This window comes from Electrophorus electricus, chromosome 23, assembly GCF_041902795.1.
Source record: "Electrophorus electricus isolate QZ-2024a chromosome 23, ASM4190279v1, whole genome shotgun sequence".
NCBI lineage: Eukaryota > Metazoa > Chordata > Actinopteri > Gymnotiformes > Gymnotidae > Electrophorus > Electrophorus electricus.
Genome location: NC_137519.1, coordinates 6717501 through 6740804, shown reverse-complemented (window position 1 = coordinate 6740804; position 23304 = coordinate 6717501). Strand labels below are relative to the sequence as shown.

General features: G+C 43.5%; 1 protein-coding gene across 3 annotated transcripts in view; it reads left to right on the top strand.

Moving 5' to 3' along the window:
* The window catches only part of mgat5 (alpha-1,6-mannosylglycoprotein 6-beta-N-acetylglucosaminyltransferase), a 57312-nt gene that overhangs the window by 12563 nt on the left and 21445 nt on the right, over positions 1 to 23304 (top strand). For all 3 annotated transcript variants that reach the window (XM_027016638.3, XM_027016636.3, XM_027016637.3), the window contains 3 exons: positions 2647 to 3069; positions 10198 to 10365; positions 21676 to 21752. In XM_027016638.3, the coding sequence (XP_026872439.1) occupies positions 2838 to 3069; positions 10198 to 10365; positions 21676 to 21752 (477 nt within the window). In that variant the 5' untranslated portion in view covers positions 2647 to 2837. The remainder of the gene's footprint in view (positions 1 to 2646; positions 3070 to 10197; positions 10366 to 21675; positions 21753 to 23304) is intronic.

Here is a 23304-nt window from a genome sequence, read left to right as displayed (position 1 = left end):
GGTTAGAATGAACATGGTCCAACCTACATCAGCTTCCAAATATGGGAAGTGTACCAACGACTTCTGATTTTCTACCTCTGACGCTGGGCTCTGTGCTGGCACTGAACCAGCAGCTGCACTCTTCCACGCCAGCAGAGCATCATGCCTCCTCAGCTGTAAACCAGGATTCCCCTCACAGACAATAGAGGGTAATTTCCAGAGCTCTAGGTGAGGCATACATATTTCAGGAGCATGTCAGTCTGACTTGTTTGCGACCTTCAGAGACTTTACGCATTTCTAAGCAAAGCTGTCCATTGTCCTCTGCCCAAGTGAGTAACCACAGTGATGTGGTGCGGTGTGAGGTTGTACCCTCCTCCCCTCACGTTCAACATATGTGGCCTCCTCACCTCACCTTGGGTCCACATGGGTCTCTGAACTCGGGAAAGGACTGAGAACCAGATGATGCAAGGATTATTTTAAGCGTTATGAGCACAACAGCAACATACAACTGTGCTGTTTTGCTGTTTGCAACCTAAACAATGAGTTAGTTCAGGGAAGATGGTGTGGTCCCATTTCACTCTGAGCGTGTGTGGTGCTAAGAATTGCTAGGAGAGGGGGTGTGGTCCTGAGTGTAGGAGAGGGGTGTGGTTCTGATTCACACTGAGAGGGAGTGTAGTCCTGAGAGAGGCTAGAGAAGGAGGTGTGGTTTAGAGTCAGCATTGGAGGTTTTCCTGGAACTTCTGAATTTTCTGATCCAAATAGGGCTGACTCTGCTTTTTCCTGTCCCACAACCTTTGATTAATCTCCTGGTGATGGTCAGTAGCTTCTGAGAACATCAGTCATTTCCTCAGCTCTGAAGGGGGGAGCTCACTCACTGTTCACACACCTCTGTTTGAGAAATCTCTGCTTCGGTTGGCAGTGGCATTATCTGGATGGCTGTATTGGCATTGATTGTGTGTGGGTGTGTGGTCATCAGTCTGCACTCTGCCAACAGGTGCTCTTCACTGGTGGCTAAATAAAGTGGCAGAGAGACCTGTAGAGCTTTTGAAAGCCTTCTAAAGCTTCAACTCTTCTACTAAGGATGGCAGTGTACCAGTCATGTGTGGGGATGACCCTGGGCACTGTGATGTTCTCTTCATTTCTCTGTTTAGGATGAGACAATGGGTCATATACTTGTTGTTATATATCTTTTAAAATTTTATATGGTTCATAGACACCTATGGTTCACCCATGCCAATACTTTTCAATATTTTATTGACCTTTGAGCTTAAACCTGTGTTTTTTAGCATGGCTGACCCAGGGACTTGTTGCTGACAGAAGAGGGTTTGGGATATGAAAGCCTGTAGGCATGGTTAGTTGCTAAAAGAGCAATTTTTGGAATATTCAATCCTGTAGGCATGATTAGTTGTTGAAAGAGCAGTGTTGAACACTTCTGCACTGCTTGCAGTCTGGAAGGACAACCTTGTTTGTGGCTCTGCTGTTTGGATAGTCAGCTTGTTTGGGTAGCCAGCTTGTTCACAGGCTCTCCAGTTGTCGGATGTTCGATGGTTTCTTTTCCCTGATGTATTTTTTACTTCATTATATCAATTCTCCTGAGTAAACATCCAATAGCAGCTCAGCGCTGGCCCTGAGTGCCACAGTTTCCTGCGTTTCCTGGTGTTTGATGTCGGAGAACCCTAAAATGTCTATCCCTCCTCCTCAACCAGACACTTCCTGCCTGTCTGTTTCACATCCTGTTCTGTTCCGATGGCCAGCTTGTCAGTGGGCTGGTAGGAGGGCAGTGGCTTATGCTGGCCTGACAATGACATGCCCCATAAGGGCAGATGTTCAGCTTAACACTTTAAGCATAAAGAGGAGTGGCAGGGTCTGGCTGGGATTGACTGACTGGTTTGCTTTTTTCAAACACTTGGGCAAAAGGGTTGACGATGTATGTGTGTGTGTGTGTGTGTGTGTGTGTGTGTGTGTGTGTGTGTGTGTGTGTGTGTGTGTGTGTGTGTGTGTGTGTGTGTGTGTGTGTGTGTGTGTGTGTGTGTGTGTTAGAAACATCTTGGAGGTGGACAGATACTTTAGCCAACCTCCAGCTCTCTGAGCAGTGACAAATATTGGGGTAGAGGGGTCCGTGTGTGTGTATGACTACACATGAGCACCAGGCTGGAACTAGACAACTATAAAGGCACCTGTAAGACCGTTGGCTGCAAGGTTGGTTGTGTTCTAAAGGCTTTAGTAAGGGTGTGTTCAGCCACTGTCTGAGTAGCAAGCTTTATTGTTCAGAGTGGGTTGTTTGGTTTTTTTTTTTGTTTTGTTTTTTTAAAGGAAGGATGGAGAGTGGAATTGATGATTAACCATCATGCTGTTGGTTACCAGCCGGATGAAACCATCACGTTCGGTGTACACTGGCAAACAGCCGGAAAACGGATGGCTGGTGTGCGTGCGTGTGTGTGTGCGTGCGTGCGTGTGTGGTTTGCTGGTATAGGACTTCTCTGTTTGAGAAGCTCAAAAGCTTCCCCAGTCTGCATGTATGTGCAGAGCTACTCTGTTTACAAGGAAAGGCATGTGAGGGTTGGATGACTACACTATGTGCTTGTACTTTATGTGCATGTTAATGCATGCATGCATGTATGAGTGTGTCTAATTGCATTTTAAAAATTAGTCTCTCTCTCTTTGTAGAACATCCACAACATTATGGAACATCCACACTAGGAGTCTTTGCCTGACCAACCAGAGGGATGCGTCATGTACAGGAAGAACCGTATTAGGTGGCGACGACTCACAGCCCAAACTCCTCCAACTCCACAGTCTCAACCATGACATTCGACCCCTCCTGAACTGTCTACCCCCACACCACCCACCCACACACTATGGCTTTATGGAAGCTGTCATCCCAGAAGCTGGGCTTCTTCCTGGTGAGCTTTGGCTTCATATGGGGCATGATGCTGCTCCATTTCACCATCCAGCAGAGGGTGACCCACGAGAGCAGTGCTCAGTTGCGCGTGCAGATCCTGGACCTCAGCAAGCGCTACATCAAAGCCCTGGCCGAGGAACACCAGGGTGTGATGGACGGCCCCTACGTGGGCACCATGACGGCCTACGGTGAGACCCCCACTTGGCTCCTATGTGACTTTTCACCCTCGAAATGTTGTTTATATAATTGTTATTACTGCATTTGGTGAATCTCTTGCCATGTGTAATGCATCTGGTAGATACAGTAATCCAGTGTAGGGAGGTTTTGTGGCTGACACATGACCCAGTTTTGTTTGGACTTTGCACTTATACAATATGAAACTGAGAGGTTGAAGTTAAAGGGCTGAAGTTCAGCATTAATCCAGGGGCATTTGCGTCTGTACTGCGTTAGGGTCAGGGTAATGTGACCCTAACCCTGCACTGGGTGAACCTGCAGTTGGAGATTTTTTTTTTATAAAACATTCCAAATGCCAGAATGTCTGTTGCCAGTGGTGAAGAGAATCGGAAGGTAACAGTTTATATCCTATTGAAGTGCATATTTAATGTTTACAAAAGCAAAACCTCTCTAAATACATTTTGCCGATGTCTTTCATAATTAAGTTAAGGCAAATCCTACTATACACTACTAAGATCTGGATTTTAGTTTGTCTGGTTATGTTTACTCTTATTAAATGTTAAATTAACATAATGTATGCTGCAGTACCTTGCATAAGTATTCACTCCTCTTGGACTTGTTTACCTTTTCATATTTTACAGTTTGGAATTAAAAAACTTAACTGGGTTGTACTATTTGACAGGCACATCCATTTCTCACAAATTTGAATGTTTCTGAGACGAGGTTAACTAAATGAAAGTCGGTTCATTACATCCAGATCTTTTGGCATGTTTGTGTCTAAGCCTTTATCTGCACTCATCAATGGCATAAGTTTATCACCTGAAATCTGACATTTAAATCCCCCTTTACCATCTTAACAGTTCTGAAGTTTAAAATCTTTTTGCTCTTTCAATATATTGAACCCTTAATTCCCATTCATTCTAACAGTGACCTCATAAATATTTTATTCATTTTTAATTGTATGGATTAGCTCTTGAGAAGAGAATGTGTTATCACAGTTAGAGTAAAGATCCAGAATAAAGCTCATCATGACCATGCTGTCAGCTGTGTGCTTTCTCATGGGAAATTAGGGCCAACTCCATCGCTATATCTAGTTCTTCATGTCCTTTATGTAGATTAGGAAAGAAGTATATGTATAGTTTAACAGTTTATCTGCTGTATGTAAATTCTCCTTCCAACTGTTTTAGAAAAAATGTCCTTTACAAAAAAGCTGCCTGCCAGTTTGTCACAGTGGTACTAAAGTTGGGTTTGGGGTTGACTGTGCATATAGAGGGAATATAAAACTCATATTACCAAACTGAATGCTAAAGTGAGACGAGAATGAATGCTCCAGACATTTAGGGTATCAAGTCTTCAAGGAGTAGACCTATGGAGTTCTCTTTCTGAGCTTCTCAGATCTTCTGGCAGAGTCCCTTTTGGCTTGCTCATCGTTAGAAGCAGGAGAGAGACGCTGCAAGAAGGCCTCTGCCCCTGAGCCCGCAGTGCTGGCAGAGCTAGCACTGCTTTCTCAGGTCCCATGTTGCATGTTGACTTATGTTTCAGTCATGCTAACAGTGACAAACATGAAACCAACATGTAAGATCCTTTCTGGTCAGTTCCTGTGTTATATGCTGGCTCATGGTGGCAGTGGTGGCTCTGTGGTTATGGTCCTTGTCTTATTGTTGCCCACTCCCGTTGCTGGCGTGGCAGTCAGCAGTGGTATCCTGTACCTCTCTTCTTCAAGCTGTACTAAGGATGAGGTTTTACAGCTGTTTTCAAGCCTGACTTCGCCATGTGCATTGACCCAGAGTTACCTATGGTCAGTTTCACGATAAACCCCAGTGTCCATGTGTTCTGGTCATGTGCAGTGGGCAGGAATGTTCACTGACGTAATTGCTCTCTAAGTAAAGCTTCTCGATAATCAATAGCAGTCATCATCCATCATCATCATACACAGTAGAACAGAGGTACAGAATACCACTGCTGACTGCCACGCCATCAACAGCGGCGATGGGTGGGCACAACCAGCGACCTCCCAATCACAAATCAAGCACCATAACCACCAAGCCACCACTAGCAGTCTTCCATGACTGTTCCATGTTAGGTGTAGGTGGCAGTGAAGTCATGCATTTCTTCTGGACATGGCATTCAGGTGTGTGTGTGTGTGTGTGTGTGTGTGCACCTTTTTAATAAATGAAATATACATTTAAGTCACTAATAGGATTTAGATTCACTTGATTCATCTATGGGACAGAACGGCAAGACTTTTCTTAATAGCTTAACCATTTTGAATGATATTTTGTACACCCTCAGGTAGAGCAATGCCATCTCCCTTGGGCAACGCATCTTTCTCTTTCTAATTCTTACCCTACTAAGGAAAATCTTTTACAATTTTATCACATTTCTTAAAGAATCTGGAATATACAAAAGAAGCCTCCTATAAATATAATTGACCTGGGAGGATACAACCATTTTAACATTAACTTTACTGCAAAGATACCTTTTGCAGTGTTTGCCATTTATCCATATTGGTTTTCATGTTGTCCAACAAAGGCTCATAATTCAGCAACATTATCTTGTCCAGATATCTGCTCAAATTTGATCCCCACATATTTTCTACCAACTGGAACCCATCTAATTTCAAACTGTTACAAGATATGGATGACATCTTAGATACTGGCATGGCCTCTGATTTGGTCCAGTTAATTTGTTTCCTGATCATTTGGAATAGGACTGTATAATTTCTATTAGGGGTATAGAGTTATGAGGGTAAATATTTGGGTGTGTGTGTGTGTGTGTGTGTGTGTGTGCGTGAGATATGATCGCTGCTAATAGCTCTAAAGCAATTATAAAAATTAAAGGGGAGAGGATGTTAGATGATTCTAAATGTTATAATTTGATATTAAAAAGAAACCAGTTCTCAAATAGATTTTATGACTGTGAGAGAAAATTGTATATTGTCTGTCTGATGGGTTCACTAGTCTCTATATAACGACTAGTCCAATATCCTCTATCAGAGTGTGTTGCAGCCCTATCCCTGGAATTAGAGGGCCTAAAATTTGTTTTATCAAAAATGGCATCCACCACTTGGATGAAATCCACTGCTAAAATGATTGGTCCCTCCTCATCTCCCAAAATCCTGTTGAATTTGTTGCTAAAAATCTGTTTTATGTTGCGCACCATTGATACAAGTGTCAGCACAGTCATCATTAAATTCCTTCATGTAAATGATGAAAATAAGTGCCCCATCTAGTCCTGAATGAATTTAAGAGCTTCCATGACACAAACTTAACAGACTGAACCATTTTCCTATAATTGTTGAAAACCCAGTGGGGTTTTGACAAAAACCCAGTGGCCTACTAAAGCTAAACTGGTGTAAATAGCTGATCCGGGAGGCCTAAGGAAAGCAGAGCGGCTCACCCTGTAAGCGCTTTGTTTGTTGATGAGGGTTATCCCTCACAAAGCACATAGAGAGTGGGGGGTGGGGGGGTCCACAGCTTGGCTGGGAACACTGGAGCTGCTCCGGCTCTCAGGACAATGACCCCTGCGGTGCGTCTTGGGTATCTCCGATAACCTCCAAGGAAGGTGACGAATCCGTCCGGCTCTTTAGAAAAGGCTGAACCCGATCTCCTGGCCCAGACTGACGCCTCTGGGTGGAGCCTGACCTGCATTTCGGGGTCGACCTGTCAGTCCTAACAGGAAGGCAGATGCAGGACACCAGCTCTGGGTTTTGTCTCTGCTGTGAGAGTCTCAGAGATGCCCAGAGACACAGCAGATCTGTTTCTGGGCAGGTGTGTGATGATGATGATGATTGTGTTCTCCAGCACAATGGCCAGACTTTGGCGGTGTACCTACACATATTTTTTTCCACTCATTTCAGTGGACAATCTGATTTTCTTTTGTCAGTCAGGTTTTGGTGTTTTCAGACACTTCACATTACTTTAAACGTAACCGTTACTGATTCCAAAATCAGTTGAATTCAGCTTTTGTCATTACACCAGTACAGCATAAAAAGCTCTCTCACTAACCTCATTTGTGTACGTACACAGACACAAAACTAAAGTGTGAAGAGAGAACCATTATATTGCTGACTGTGACAGACAGTGAAACCAGCTCTGCATGTTATCCTCAAAAGGTTACAGGTAGCACCATTAGTCTCTGCTCAGTAGTGTGACTGGGTAATATTACAGTAGAAAGTAGCATATATCCATGACTACTGCAGAGCATTGCAGTTAAAGATCTGTGTGACTGTGTGTGTGCGGGAACAATCAAATTTACAGCTCTGGGGTAGAAACTGACCCTCTGTCTTGTGTGTAACTGGGTACTTTGGTGTCTCCTACTCCATTGGAGAAGGGAGAAGCAGTGTATTATGGGATGTGCGGTCGTCAGGGGAAATCACAGCTGTGATGTGTTGCGTTTGAGTGTGGGTTTCTGAGCATGCACATCACTCACCTATTTTGAGAAACTTGCCTCAGCAAGCATTGTCTTGGCACATCATGTGATTTGCGGTGTGAGAGTGTCAGTCAGACTGCAGTAAACATCAAAGCTTTTAATTACCCATTATGCTTTGAGCATGCCTCTATTTTGACCAGAGTGCAGGGTCGTCCTCTTCCTTATTGGATGATTTCTGAAGAGTGATGTTGAGGGCACAGAAATACATATACCCCAAAAGTCCTGTTAAAAGCCCCTAATCTCTCTCATGCTTTGTCTGTCTCTCTCCATCTGTCTAACAGTGCTCCTGTCTTTCTGTTCCTCTCACTCTCACTCTCATTCTCTGGCTCTTGTTCATGGTCTTTCTTGCTTTCTTTCTTGCTTGCTTGCTTGCTTGCTTGCTTGCTTGCTTGCTTTCTTGCTCCCATATGTAGCAGATATTTATTATTTATTTTCTGGAAGCACTGATGATACCAGCAACCTGTGAGCTGCATTATGGATCATGTCCCATTCGGCAGTCTTCTTCTCGATATATACTATATGAGATGGTGGTGTGAGTGAATGTAGGTTTATGGGACCCTCCTTGCGACATTCTAAATCTATTTTTAAACTTTAAAGGTTAGGATAAGAATAATTGGTTGTTTTTTCTCATTGATTTTCATGCAAGTTTCACTTTGACGCATTGACTGCACAGCATGCAAATCATTCATTTACTTCCAGCAGATTTTAAAAACAGCAAGATATAAATTGGTTTCATATGTGTTTTCTTTTATTTTATTGGTTGCACAAGCAATTAGACACGCACTACTCAGTTACATTGAATTTAGATGTCCCATGGAAATAATGGCAGAGATTGGCTCTTCAAAGATGAGCGCTTTTTGTAACAACTCGGCCCTTGTTCTGTTAATTCTGCCAAATTGTTATATTTTTTTTGTGTTTAAGAAACACAGACCACCTGTGAGTGTTGCTCATTTAATAGCCAGTAAGCCTCATACATGTTGCCTTCAGTAGGTATAAAAACGACATGGCCTGCTGTAAAAAAAAAAAAACAACAACAAAAAAAACACAACAACAACAAAAACCCACTCCGCTGTATAACACAACCAGGTGTATCCTCAGCTTGGCTACTTTCTCAGACACAACCACGGGGGAGGCGAGCATTTCTGATGGACACGTCTGGTAGTATAAGACATACTAGTTAAATTGATGATTGATTGATTTCTCCCCCCCCCCCTTAAATTTTTGTTACATTTTTGTGTGATAGCCACTGCTTGGGACAGATAGGCATGTATACCCACATTCCAGACACAGAAAAACCTAAAACTCACTAGCCGTGGAGAGTGAAGGTGTTTCTCATCGGACATCCACGCCGTGCTCACGAGTTTAAAGTTCCATGTCAACTTTTGTACACCCGTTTAACTGCATTCGTAGCTGTGATTTTATGTCTTTGCAGAGAGACAAACCCAAAATCATGACGTGGCACATCCTGCTTAACATGTGTGAGTAGCTTATCAGGGAATTGCTTATCAGGGAAGCACAGAGATGAACTTTTCAGGAAGATTGTGATGTAGGCAGTGGGCTGTTCAGACTTAGGAGTGTCGCTAGTTGTTTTGAACATCGTTGTTGCAACCCAGTTTATTAGCACACATCTCTGTAATCAGTTTCAGGACCAAATTCTGCTGCACTCCTGGAGGGGGTGAAAGAAATCTCTCTTTATCTAGTTATATGTTTATCTGTCTATCTGTCTCTCTATCAGTCTCTCTGTGTCTTATCTATCTGTCTGACTGTCTGTTGTTCTGTCTGTCTGTATTTTTGAGCCTCTCTCTTTGTCTCGCTCTCTCCCTCCCCCTGCTATGTCTCTTGTCCTGTGTCAGTCTGGCACATTAGGGTGAAGTGCTGTCATCTGAGAACTGTTGCCACACACAGGTGCGCACGCGCACACACTCATTCATGCGCATCAGGTATAGCATGAGCACATCCTGTCTGTGGCCGTGTGCCATACCTTCGCCTGCGATTGTTGACTCTGACGAGAACAGGTGTAATTAGAATCGCGTTTAATCCGACGAACCTTAGTCCTGTCGGTCGGTCTGTCTGTCTCTCGCCCTTCGGTCAGGATCTCCGTCCTCAGCCCTTTCTCCATCACGTTTTCCACCCACCTCTGCATGTCTCACCCAAATTAGTCCTGCACGGTCAGCTGCATACAGATCCTGCACACCCCTGATTCACAGAGCTGTCAGCTTGAGCTGAAGAATGACTGCCACTTTGATTAATCCACTCCCAGCTCAGGAACTCGCGCCTTTGCTGGGTGGACTGTCTGCAAGCTGGTGTAATACCAAGGCTCCATTCAGAATGAAAGTTTTTGTTTCTTGGTTGTGTGCGTGCGTGCATGCATAAATCGGGTGTTGAATGTAGCTTTTTGAAAAATGGGTCCCAGTAATACTAATGCAGCAGTGAATTTTATGACTCAGTGAAGCAGATGGAAATGAGTAAAAAAAAAAGAAAAAGACGTTCAGCGCTTCACACATCCACAAGCAATGTGTCGTTGTCCACCGATTTAAACCAGGGAGGACTGGGACGTGGTTGATGTTCCTGCTCGGTTGGTACTGAAGGTTTGTTGGTGCCATTGGTCCAAGCAGCGTTGGTGCTTTGGTGATGAGGCTGTGCTGTGTGTCCATGTGTCTGTGATGTAGCACAGGGAGGTTTCTGACCTGCTTGCTCTCCGGTCCCTGCAGACCTGAAGAAGACTCTGGCCGTGCTCCTGGATAACATCATGGTCCGTCTGGCCAAGTTGGAGTCCAAGGTGGAAACCATGATCTACAACGGCTCCGCTGCCAACCTCACCAACGGCACAGCTGCACCTGCACCCAGTGCCGCCAATGCTGAGAAGGTCAACGTGGCAGGTGCGCCCACTTACTCCCACTCACCCTAAACACATACCCACTCAACCCTAACGCCACCAGCTACTGTGTATGCTCTGTGTTCTTGTTTCAAGGAGCTAAGTTGGACTGAAAGAAGAAACGGAACAGTAGAAAAGCCTGTGTGTGTGTGTGTGTGTGTGTGTGTGTGTGTGTGTGTGTGTGTGTGAGAGAGAGAGTGTGAGATGCTTGCTGTGTGTGCAGGGAAACATGTAGCATTAGGCCAGTACTGATAATTGCTCCAAATGTGGTCGAGGTGTTATATTTTGCTTTCAGCCAGTTATAAAACAGTTTGCTCCTTCTAATGGCCTCTGACATTTATTAGGCTATTTGCTAGTGACGACCTGGCCAGAGAATGAAAATAACGCTTGTGCTGCCACTGGGTTGCAGTGTGTGCGTCTTTAGTGTCTTCAGTTTCGTAATGCTATCTGTCTAAATGGTGCACCTCACGGATCCTCCAGGTCTTCATATCAGCCTTTGTCTTGTCTGCTTTCTGTGCATATGAACTGTTCTGCACTGCAAGGCATGGAAATGGAGAGGTCACAGTGAGCTAATACAGAACACACCTACACGAATGCATTAACTAAACATCCTCTTTTACCCAGATCTTGTTTGTGTGAGGCCTATGATGTGGTAACAAGCCTCGGTGGTGAAGCATGCCTGACCGTAGGTACTTGACGCTGGAAGTTTTACATGTCCCCTAATGTTTGCAAATTGTTAAACTATCTGGCATTTGCTGTGTAGCGTAGGGCTAATGGCACTGCTCTGGGTTTACTTCATACCCATCTTGGGCAGGTGCACTAGCAAAGGGACACACCTGTACTGAACACCTCACGGAGAGCGCCTGTACCAAACACCTCATGCTCCATTTCTGTTCCAGATCATTATAATGACAGTGAGCAGTACAGGCTGGTCCTAGCAACAGCCCGTGCTGAGATGAGTGGGACCTGCTCAGTTGTGTGTCTTTACTGCTTTGGTAAATCGAGGGTTGACTTTTCCCTGCTCACATGGGTTGTGAGTGGAATGCCGTTAGCCTTATGTCTGACTGCATGTATGTGTCATGTTTTTTTAGGGTATTATGTCTAGACATGTTGAGTGTCTGTTCTTCTTGCCCCCCCCCCCCCCCCCATTGCCTTTACATTTACATTTATGCCATTTGTCAGATGCTCTTGTCCAGAGTCTCACATTTATCAGTATGAGAGTACTTGTGCTCCCCATCATGAAGAAAACGCATGGTGCTTTTTGGAACTCGTCAGCTTGAAAGTTACATAACCTTTCCCTCAGACTACAGGCAGAAGGTTTTGTAGAGTCCAGATAATTGTACTTTAATAGAGGTGATGTCTAGGTCTCATGGGTAAGCAGCATAGCTCTGTCTTCTCCAAGTCTGGACTTCTGTAAGCTCCGGCTGCATCTCCGTGCAGTAGTGTTTGTGTTTGCTGAAAGCTGAAGGCGGCCTAACGTTATAGAGGAATGTATAGAGTGTAGGAAGGTTGCATGACCCTGTCACGAACTGGAAAACACCCTTAATCAGCCTTTTTAACGGGTGCTTGTGTGTCCACAGATCATGTGTATTCAGCTTCTTCTGTCCCTGAGTCTTCTGCTGTTCATTATGGAGTGAACCTGGTCTCTCTGTACACCTTTTGTCATAAACTTGTATGAAACATTGAAAGAAAGCCTAGAGTAAAATATCTTCCAGTTCCTTCCCATTCATGAGGAACGGTGTCTCCTGTGTTTAACGTTAATATCTGACATTGTGTTGAGAATAGCTGCAAGGGGGGATTATGGGCAACACATTCACAGCATTAACAGATCCATGGAGGTGAGTGTGGGTGGAGGGTGGAGCTTCCCCTGCATAAAACATGATTATGTCCCCTGCAGTCTGCAATGCAGCCATCGGTTCTGATCAGTACTAACCACATTCTCATTTCTGTCTGTCTCTCTCCTCTCTGCACCAGTGTAATGGTATAATTTTCAGACTCTGTGGTTGACTGATGGCAGATTAGCCACTTCCCACCATACCATGGACCCTGTCTCTCACACACACACATGCACAAGCACTCACATTCAAATTCAAATTGCTTTATTGTCATGAATTGTAACTAACAACTGTTGTCAAAGCGTTCAACAGAATTAACATTAATAGTGATAATTCAGTTGAGAATAAGAATAAAAAAAGAAAATCTATATAATTAAGCTTAGTATATACACTTGCTGTAGATTCTCACACACACACTACATAATACACATGCAAATAAATACATTAAATAAATAAACCAATCCTGTGTGTGTGTGTGTGTGTGTGTGTGTGTATATATATTAAGATAAGATTGGATGAGGCAGTTGTAATTTTGTGCTGATATTCAGCAATTTTTCCTAAACACATGCACAGCACATCTACATTCCTTATCACATTATATTCAAAAGATGGAATGTATGTTTCTGATAAATTTAAGAAGTCTTGTCTGGGGTGTGTATGTTTAGTGTTTAGTGCAGGAGCAGAGGAAGCACTGCTCTGTTGCTGTTTCTCCTGAGCTGCGCTGCCTTCATGCGTGTTCCTCTCTGGGCTTCCAGTGTTTGACTCCTCTTTTCTATCTCTAGGTTATGGGTACTCAGTCTGTACAAGGCGTGTCTTTCTTCAGGACTTTTAATTTTAATCAGATCTGCTAAAATGTATCCTGTCTTCAATAGCTTATAACATGTTAATTTATTAATTGAAGAAATGTCATTGATCCATTTATTAATATATTCCTTTTGGTGGGTTCTGTCTATCATTTTGACATGTGGATTTGAGAGGGTGTAGGGAATAATATCATGAAGGTGATGTTTTTCTATGAGGTGGTGTGTTTGCATGTAGGCGGTTATTCAGACGTGCTCTGTGGTTATAGGAGTATGGCTGGATATGCTTGGGATAAATGTGAATGGAATTTTGAAGCTTTTTTTAACATGGGGAGAGAAATAAATAATTCACCCAGTTCTGCTCTGCATGTCAGATTTGCTGTATTATGATGTACTTTTTAGATATTTTTACAAAATTCTAAATGAATTTATTTCTATGGGATTTGTGTCCCATGAAGAGTCTTTTTGATGAATTACTGGACCCCATACCTCACTGTCATATACAAGTATGGATTTAATGACAACATCATTGAATATTTTTAGCCAAAATGAAATTAAGGTAGAATGTATTGATTTTGATTTGATTTTTATAAAAATAATATATCCTTCTTGCTTGTTCTACCAGTGCATTCATGCTCTTGGTGGAGCTACCAGATGCACTGATTTAAATAATTATATTCTGTAGTGTGTTGAAGTGTGGTCCCACTTTCCCTAAAGTGAAAGTGAATCATAATTTTAGTTTTGACATTAATGTCTTATGCCCAATTACGACAGTATTGTTGTAGTATGTGTAAATGTTGTTGTAGAAGTTGTGCTGTAGGAGCTGACAACATTTGTTTTCAGTGTATTTGGATTTAAATAAATCATAAACTTCTCCTCCAGTACCACTTTGAAGTAACAGGAAGAATAGTCCACCGTGCCAGGTTGAATCACATGCTTTTTTCAGATCTATGACACAAACATGTGCCTTTGAATGTGTGTATGCAAGGTGTAAATGTGATTCGATGTTTTGGTTGGACTCCAGTTTGACTTTTTGACAGGGCATTGTGTTCAGTTAAATATGTTAATAATCTTGTATTCAGGAGATTTTGCCCAGATTGCAATTTACATGGATACCTCTGTAGTAATTGGGTCAAATTGATCACCGTTTTTACATATTGGGGTAATGAGACCTTTGTTCCAGTTTGTAGGCAAAATCCCACTTTGTAGATCTAGGTTAAATATCTTTAGAATGTCTTATTATAATTTGAGAGTGCTGGGTTTTGTTTTTTTTGTTTTTTTAAAAAACATTTCATTGTTGGGTCTGTCAGATCCACATACTTTTTTTTTTTTTGAGTTTTTCATTTAATTTTAACACTAATAGGGTAGTCTAGCAGACTCTGTTTTTGTTTTTTTTTTTACAGATTTTAATTTGGGAACTTTGCTAGTGATTGTAGTCTGATCAGACTTTATATATGGTATTCTGGATTTTTATATTTTGAAGGTCTTTATAAAAAACCTTCAAAATATGTTTTCCAAGATTTTCCATTTTTGATTTGGGTAGTTTTTATGCAACAGGTATGATGTGTGTTTTCCATAAAGTAGTGTTGTTGTTTTTGAAGTATATTTTCCATGTACTTTTTTTTTTTTTTTTTTTTTTTTGGGTCTGACAGGTGAAGTTGTGGTACAACTGTCAATGCGTGCACTGGCAGTGACCGTGTAAGCCACTACCTTGCTGCCTAGTACCTAACGGAAGGTGAATCTGCCCAGGGAATCTCCTCTCGTCCTGCCATTTACAATGTCCAGACCTCGTCCTTTACATAACTGAAGGATGTGTTTACCATTTTTATTGGTTGCACTGTCATAGCTACCCAAGTATAACAATCTACTATTCTCTCCTACACACACAAGTACACGCATGCACTCCACACACAAGCGCGCACATGCACTCACACACAGACATGCACATTCATGCATGCACTAATGCACACTTCTTCTTTCTTGTTGGCTCCCGCCCCCTCTCTCTCTGGGGGCACGCCGGTCTCTGTGATGGTGCGTCAGGTTTGGGGTGCCCCCTGTCTGGGTGGGTGTATGTGTAGCAAGGTGTTATTGAACTGGAATGGTGGCCAGAGGAGTCAGCTGTTACTTTGACAGGGAGCCTTTCATGTTTCCTACAGAGGAATGAAGGACTGCTGTAAAATGTGTGTATGTGTGCCTGTTGCCTATTAGCAGTGTGCATGCCTGTGTTCCCTCCCACAATCAGTTCCTCGCTCAGACTCTCAGCCCCTCCTCCATAGGCCCAGTGCAAATATTTGTTTGAATCACACAGTCATTCAGAAGCTGCATTCCATCACTTAACACCAGGTCATTTCTAGATGTTTAATAGAAGTAGTTTTTAAGTGAACTTGTGTAACCCCACCCACACAGTTTTCTGCTTCAGGGCTTTCTGTCCTGAGTATCGGTCTTTCCTCCTGTTGTAGGTTTAGGAAGGTTTTGAGAGCATGAGCTTTTTAACCATTGCCAGGAGAAGACTCGTCTCTGCTACTGGGGGAGATGTGATGCTGCAGGTGACCTCAGAACTATTAGTGTGTGTGGCAAAAGCTGGCAATGGCAGTGTGCAAGATAAGAGTGTGTGTTTGTCAGCGAAGGTGTGCCGGTTTTAAGTGAGAGAGACATGAAGTGGTAAACTGCATTGATAACAGTGTTTAATGGGGTGTGTGTGTACGTGCGCACCTATATTTCCCTCTACATTTCCCCCCACCCCCACACTGTGTTTGGTGACCACTTCCTATGGGTCTTGGTAGAGAAACTGCTCAAGAGGGCAACTCCTGGTTGAGTCATACCACTCACCCAACTATAACCTCTTTCCCCAGAGGTTATAGTCCACCAGGGCTGTTTGGTTTTAACAGCTCCTGCAAACAGAGTCTCCAGCTTCAGCTGAGTTGGACAGTGCCCTCTGCAGCCAGGGCCATGGTGCCACTGGGGTTTCCAGCATTACTCAATTCTCCATTCATACACCATTCAGCTTGGTTCACTTGTCCCTGGAATACTCGGCCACTTTCCGCATCCCACACGTGTCCCTTGTCCCTTGCAATAATCCCATCAGGCATGTGAGTTCCCATGAATCCTTAAAAAGTCTTTTAAAGTTTCAAGGCCATAAAACGTCAGTGTCTTGTATTTATATCACAATGAGATGTATTAATTTTCAAGACAATGAAACCCTTTTCCTGAAGGGTTGTGGGTTTGACTTTTCCTGAGAGCGTGTAGGTGTGGCTTAGAATTGCAGTGCATGGTTTTATGTGGCCTGTGGGGAATTTGACTGGCTCACATCTTATCAGTATGCTTGAAGCTAAATGCAAAATGTGTCAAGGCATTCAAACTAGGAATGATGGGGATTAAGGGCTCGATTCCCACCTGACCTCCACAAAGCACCACCGTTATGCTATTCCCAAACTATTCCCAAAGTTCCTCTGCTTATAGCTGATACAGCTACATATCCCAGTTTGGCTTTCAGTTATTTTTACTCCTTTACTCCTATAAATCCAGTGATGAGATCCATGCTGTTTTTCAAGCGACGTCCACCAGTTCTGAATGCACAAAGTTGTCTACCTGAAGGAGAGAGAAAACCACACACTCGGAAAGATTTGCTGTCACTGCTTTCATTAGAAGAGAGATGTTACCTACGCTCACCCTATTCACATGTTGGCATGTGTGTCAGCCAGTATAAGCAAATAATTATTACATTCTGAATTTCTGCAGTGAATAAAGGACACTAGGAGATATCACTGATGTTCATAACACAAATGACTTCACTCAAAGGCTGCAGTAGCTGCAGGTGTTTCTGATGATGCTATATCAACAGGCTCCTCACTGCTACGAGTGGCGGTAACGTTGGCTTTCTGCTCCCGGCCTGCGTTTAGCACTGGTTCAAGTTGAAGCTCTGTTGTGTCACTGTCTGGCTCGCACATTTCTCTGTGCCCTTGTAGGGACAGGCCCACAGTAGTACTTAGCATTCACATTCCTTGCCTGGTATTAACAGTACTTGACCAGCATTAACTTTACTTGTCTTGTACTAGACCTTTCAAGAGAATGGGAACAGGTGAGCATCACGTCGTGCCCCCTGGGTAATGTAGTTTATATAGGGTCATTATGAATTTCACAGAACCTGATATGGAAAGGGCAGAAAAGAACATGGAGAACTTGTGAGAAGTGCTTGTACGCTAGAAAGTCATAGTATGCCATGACTAGAAATACGCACATTGTGTTCCTGCTATGGGCTGCATATACAAGTGGACTGGACAACAGCGGGCGATGAGTGAAGCCATGCAGTCTGTGGTACCAGCGCATTTCAAGCACTGTATTCTATTCACATTGAGTCAGAACAGCAACAGATGTAAACTTGCACATTGGTAGACTTTTTGCTACTCCACCAATTGTTAGATGACTATATAGTCAATAAAGGAATATTTCAACACTCTTGGCTTTTTAATCATGTAATGAGTGATTAAAACAGTAGCAGTTAGGTCTAATTGTAATTGCATGTTTGATTTATATAAAGCAATGATCATTGATGTACCCATTTTCTAAATGTGTAGAAGGCTACAAAGGCCCTGATATTTTTCATGCAACACTGTCATTATAGTGTGACTGGGACATTTAGAAATTATGAATATTAATATTGTGAAACAGCTCCTTTACGCATTCTTTATGGTTTCACTGCAGGGCATCCTATGAATTTCTGACATCGCACAGTTAGTTAAAAAGCCTTGTTAATCTTGTGTTTTAGCTTTGTTTGGTGTGGAGTATATTCTGGCGTTGCTGGGTATAATGTGGTCTTTGTATGTGTGTGCCAATGAGGCTCTGTAACTGTTTTGTTATGCACATGGTTCAGTGGCTCACCAGTTTGATGCGGTCCTCTTTGCTGAGGCCAGAGTAGCAAATTTCCTGAGCTTCACACACCCAACCACACACTCCAGAGTTGACAGTTTTTTACTTCAGCCCATCAGCGCCTCATTGTCGACGTGCCCGGAGACTTTAAGCAGATTCTTCTCCTCCGTGGGTTCTTGGCCATCAAGCGGAAGTAGAAGCACAGAACACGGACGAGGATGCAGCCTTCACACCTGAGGTCGATCTGTGACCGAGCACGTGAGCGAGTCATTCAGTGGCCAAAGTACCACTTACTAAAGAGCTGCTGAAATACTGCAGAGCTGCATGCAGCAGGTCCAGAGTGCACCTGGAAGAAAGGATCAGAAGGAAGAATGGAAGAATAAAAGACAAATGACTGAAGAAGAAGTGGAATGCGGCAGAAAGTCTCGACTTTCAAGCTCAATATGGAAAAATGTGATCCTTTTTGTACAGTTTTTTTATGCTTAATATTTAATTTTATATACTGATTGCCAATAGCTCATTCATGCATGATATCATATAACAGACCCAGGATCAGTTACTATGCCATCTCTGTATTAATAAAGCATTCATGCAGGTCATCATATAGCAGACCCAGGCTCAGTTACTGAAGTGGAATGCGGCAGAAAATGGCAACGGTGGACAATGTGACGCACTTGAAAAGCATGCAAATGCGTTTGCAAATGCCAAAAACACTGCAGGCATCATTGATGACAGAACTGATGATCAATTCAAACTGGTTAAGAAGCAGATGCAAAGAGCAGTGCGAGCAGTCAGTTAAACTAGACCACTGACCTGCAACGTGCTTTTAAATAAATGGAATATTTTCGGTTGTATTTGAGTTCGTGTGGATTTGTTGTGAGAACATGGCATCATTTTTACTTTCCTAAAATCACAGAATGCACACACACACACGCACACACAGGTCTGGCTGTGACCTGGAGGTAATGTTTCATTACTTATCGTGTGTCTCCTGCTTGGGTTCCACCGGGAGCGCATCAGGCTCCTGGGAACGTGTCAGTCTCTTATCATGATGAGGGCGGCCTCAGCAGAGACCTGCGTCCCCTGGGCTTGGCACACTGGGTTAGCTGGGAAATGGGCTCAGCTCTGACCTACATATTTGACCGTTACCTGCTGGCCCTTTTTTGTATGATAACCTAATGATCATTCAGCCTCAAGGCTTCCGTTGGCCAAACATTGATCACTGGGAGTAACAGTCTCAGTCTCTCAGGTTTGAGTGCTGCTGTCTCTCTCTCTCTCCTCTTTTATACAACTCATTGTAATCCTGTTTTTCTTTCTCCCTTGTGCTTTGTATTGAGATGTCGTCTGTAATGAATTGGTTCATTCTGTCTGTGTGTGTGTGTGTGTGTGTGTACGTGTGTGTGTGTGTGTGTACGTCCATGCAGCTAGTGTGCTTATTGTAGAACTCTTGTTTGTGCCTCAAGGAAGCAGTGTCAGAGCAGAAAATCTAAAACATACACTTGTGTCCTGACACATGCAGACCCCTTCTGTGAGCTTCATGCCCAGCCCAACTGGGTAAGAGGGAGCTGTTGATCTTGTGGGGGGGGTGTGTGGATATCTTTTTAATAAAATAACTGATTGAGCATGGTGAGTCTGGAAGGAGAATAAAAAGAAAGATGGAAGCATTGTAGATAACAGCAGCAGTGCTCTTCCCCTAAACAAGCAGGCCACTCAGTGACACATGGCCATTAGCTTGTTTCTGCAGCAAACAGACAAAGTGAACTGGATCGTACATCAGTGGCAGAATGTCCATCCAAGCCCGAAATTAGCCAAGATCTGGCCTGAGATTCATGCAAACTGATGTTTTACCAACTACCGCGTAGTAGTAGTAGTAGTAGATGATGATGATGATGATGGTAATATATTGTACATTATATACCTTAAATCAAATGAAAAACAATCATTACGTTGTTTTTTGCAACAAACATTACATGTACTGGTTTAATTAATGAATGAATATTTAACCATATTAGTATTTATAATCTTTTTATACCCAAAGTAAAGTTATATTTCTACCATTGATCTACGACCAAGTCAACATAATGTAGCTACTCATCAAAACAAACTGGATCGGCTACTGTTATAAACCCGCTCACAAACATTCTGCCTTCACCCAACTAATTTCAACCATAATGTTTATTCTGTTTAACTAGATAACACACTGTTAACTAGAATAAAAAACTGTTATCTAGATAACTAAAAAACGGTCTTTTATTCTAGGTAACGGAGTGGTATAAACTGTAGTGGGCTACAATCCTTTATTGGTGATGATGGTGTGATGTATGTTTCTGTGCTGGCTTTATATAACTTGGCATGCAGTTTGTGACAAGAACTTAATAGTAACTGTCCATTCTCCAGCTTTCTCTCCATAGAACTAGAACTTTCTAGAAGAGGCAGAAGGTCCTTTGTTTAGAAGGTCTGTCAGATTTAAGGGGTGTGTGTGTGTGTGTGTGTGCTCGTCCTGGCATTCATTCCTTTCCTGATTTCATTACTTTTCCAAGAACTTGGACAAAAGCTTAGGGACGGTAGTGGTGATGACCTCCTCCGCTGTGGGAAACATCTGTGATATTAATATTGTATGGTGTACATTATTAGTTAATTGGCTCCCAAGTGCTCTAATCAGGGCTCTGTTTCCAGTTCCTCCGTTCCATAGCAGATTTCTTACATCTGTTCTCAAACGCGTATCTGTGTCTGTCCTTTAAAAGGCAGTTTCAGTGTCCTCTGCACACCCGTCTGGCAGGAGAGTTCTGGCAGGCCTCTGATTGTATGGGAGGAGAGACCCGCCAGGCCTCTGACTGAAAGACGAGATGTGATCAACTCTTTCGCTTTTATAGCATTATATGTAGCCACTTATTCCTGTCTGGTGTGTGGGTGGGTGTGTGGATGTGTGTGTGTGTGTGTGTGTGTGTGTGGGTGGGTGTGCGTGTACGTGTTTCCCAACCTCCTCCTTTTGTCCTTTGTTGTAATGATGCAGCTGTAATCCTGCTTGACTCTGGTTCTTACTGGTCTGTTGCCCCTGGAAACGCTTGTGAATGGACACTTTGCCAGTGTGAACTCCTACATGCCATTTGTGAGCCCTGAATCTGTGCTGCCCGTGGGGGCGTGGGCAGACCTGCTGCTCTGGGGTGAGGAATACACACCCTCTGCTGTTCCCGTACTGAGCAGAGCAGAGCCAGGTGGACCTTTAGCCAAAATGTGTTCGGGTGGGTGGGTTGTGTTCATAAATCTTGCGTCACAACTACTGGGTCTGCAGTTCTCACACACATCTCACACACTTCCTGTCATTTTAGTCCACTTCCTGTTTTTTTTCTGCTTGTAAATTCAATTGCTCTCTTGGGATCATAGCTCTATAAAGCAAACGTGACACAGGAAGTATCTGAGCACTAAGGTAATTGCTGTCCAGTGTTGTCTGGCTGATGAGGCCTTGCTGGGAAGTGATTTGTTCTGTAATAAAGTATCTGCTTTCGGACCCTAACCTGAGCATGCTGTGCTTACGGCCTCCTCTAGCTTTATTTCTGAGTTTCCCCCCTGACCTTTGACCCCACTCCTCAGTCCTGCTCTTCCATCTGCACCGGCCTCACTGCACCTCTGATATAGAGTGGAATGGATTAGATTCGACACAGTGAACACTGAATCACTCCCTTGTAGGCACAGATGAAAAGGGATTTAAGGTGCCGGTGGTGTTGATGATGATGATGATGATGGACGATGTGTTGGTGGTGGTGATGAAGTCTGCTAGCAGAGTTGACCCTGTTGTTCTGTTGACCTCTGCAGACCTGCTAAACGGCGCACAGGAGAAGTGTGAGCTGCCTGTGCTTGATGGCTTCCCACATTGTGAGAGCAAAATGAAGGTGAGTCTGTCACACACCGCGCATGCGCGCACACACACACACACACACACACACACACACACCTACCTTACTGTTGACACTGCTTATCTCGGTGCTTCTTGTGATTCTTGTAGAGCCTTACACACAGATTTCTATCATGCACTCCCACACACAAACACGCATCCCACTGACAACCATCTCACAAAACTGCTACCGTCACTCATACATGCCACTGGAGCAGTGTGTAATGCTCAGCGCAGAGACAGAGCAAGGAGCAGGGGAGTGTTGAGACGGAGTGATGTAAAACCCGGCAAGGGCTTTGATATACCCCCACCGCCGTGCTTTACCTCCCAACCTGTGCACTCCCGCCGAAGGCAGGAAGTCTTTAATTAAAGGATGATCGCTCTGTTCTTCTGTGCTCTCCGGAGCCCACCTGACATCGCATGCAGGTGACCCTCCTTCCACATTCATCCACTGAAGAGAAACACACGCGTTATTCTTTACTGCACTCCAACAGTGTTGGCGTCACTCATGTAATTCTCCATGGGCTGTTGCGGGAAGCGCGCGGGCGAGCGACTCCGCATAACCTCGCGGTAATACCGCTGCAGGGTTAGGGGAGTGCTGAGGCTTTAGTGCGTGTGGAAGCGGGGCTTGCTGGAGAGAACCTGCCTTATCTTTCCCCGTCAGACCTGGGCGGGGACCAAATACTTCATAGGTCACTGTCATGGTAGTGCGCTGGGGACTGGTGACTCTTTAGAGTCAGAACAGCATGGCAAAGCAGCATGGTAATTCAGGGATGTTCACCGTCCCCTATGTTATGCATAGGGGATGGTGGACGGCGTCCTCCAGCGCTGTTCGGGGACAGAGTAAGTGGCATGCTTTTGGGTCACCTTTGCTGTCCAATTGAAAGTTTGACCTGCGTTCAGGGAAAGTCCCCTTTTCAGAGGCCAGACACACAGATCATGGGTTTTTTAGATAAATTCCTAGCATGTGATGTACTCTGGCAACTAAATGTGATTCTGATTGGCTGTAGAACCAGATGGTTCCTTAAACAACCAATCAATCACAGGGTTTTTTTGAGGCAGGTCAGCCAATCACAGTGACTTTGAGAGCTCTGGCCAACTCTTTACCCTCAGAGCTGTATAATGAAGTGATTTGGAAGGGTCACATCCAGCACTTACTGGCATGCCTTTAAATCTATGAGGAATAAAATCATCCCGAATCCTGGAACAATCTGCTCTTGAATGCTCAGCCAAGTCTCGACTTTCAAGCTCAATATGGAAAAATGTGATCCTTTTTGTACAGTTTTTTTATGCTTAATATTTAATTTTATATACTGATTGCCAATAGCTCATTCATGCATGATATCATATAACAGACCCAGGATCAGTTACTATGCCATCTCTGTATTAATAAAGCATTCATGCAGGTCATCATATAGCAGACCCAGGCTCAGTTACTGTTTGTCTGTATTAATAAGGCATTCATGCATGATATCTTATAACAGACCCAGGATGAGTTACTATACCCACCCTGCATTAAGATGTGCATGCATGACATCATGAGACCCAGG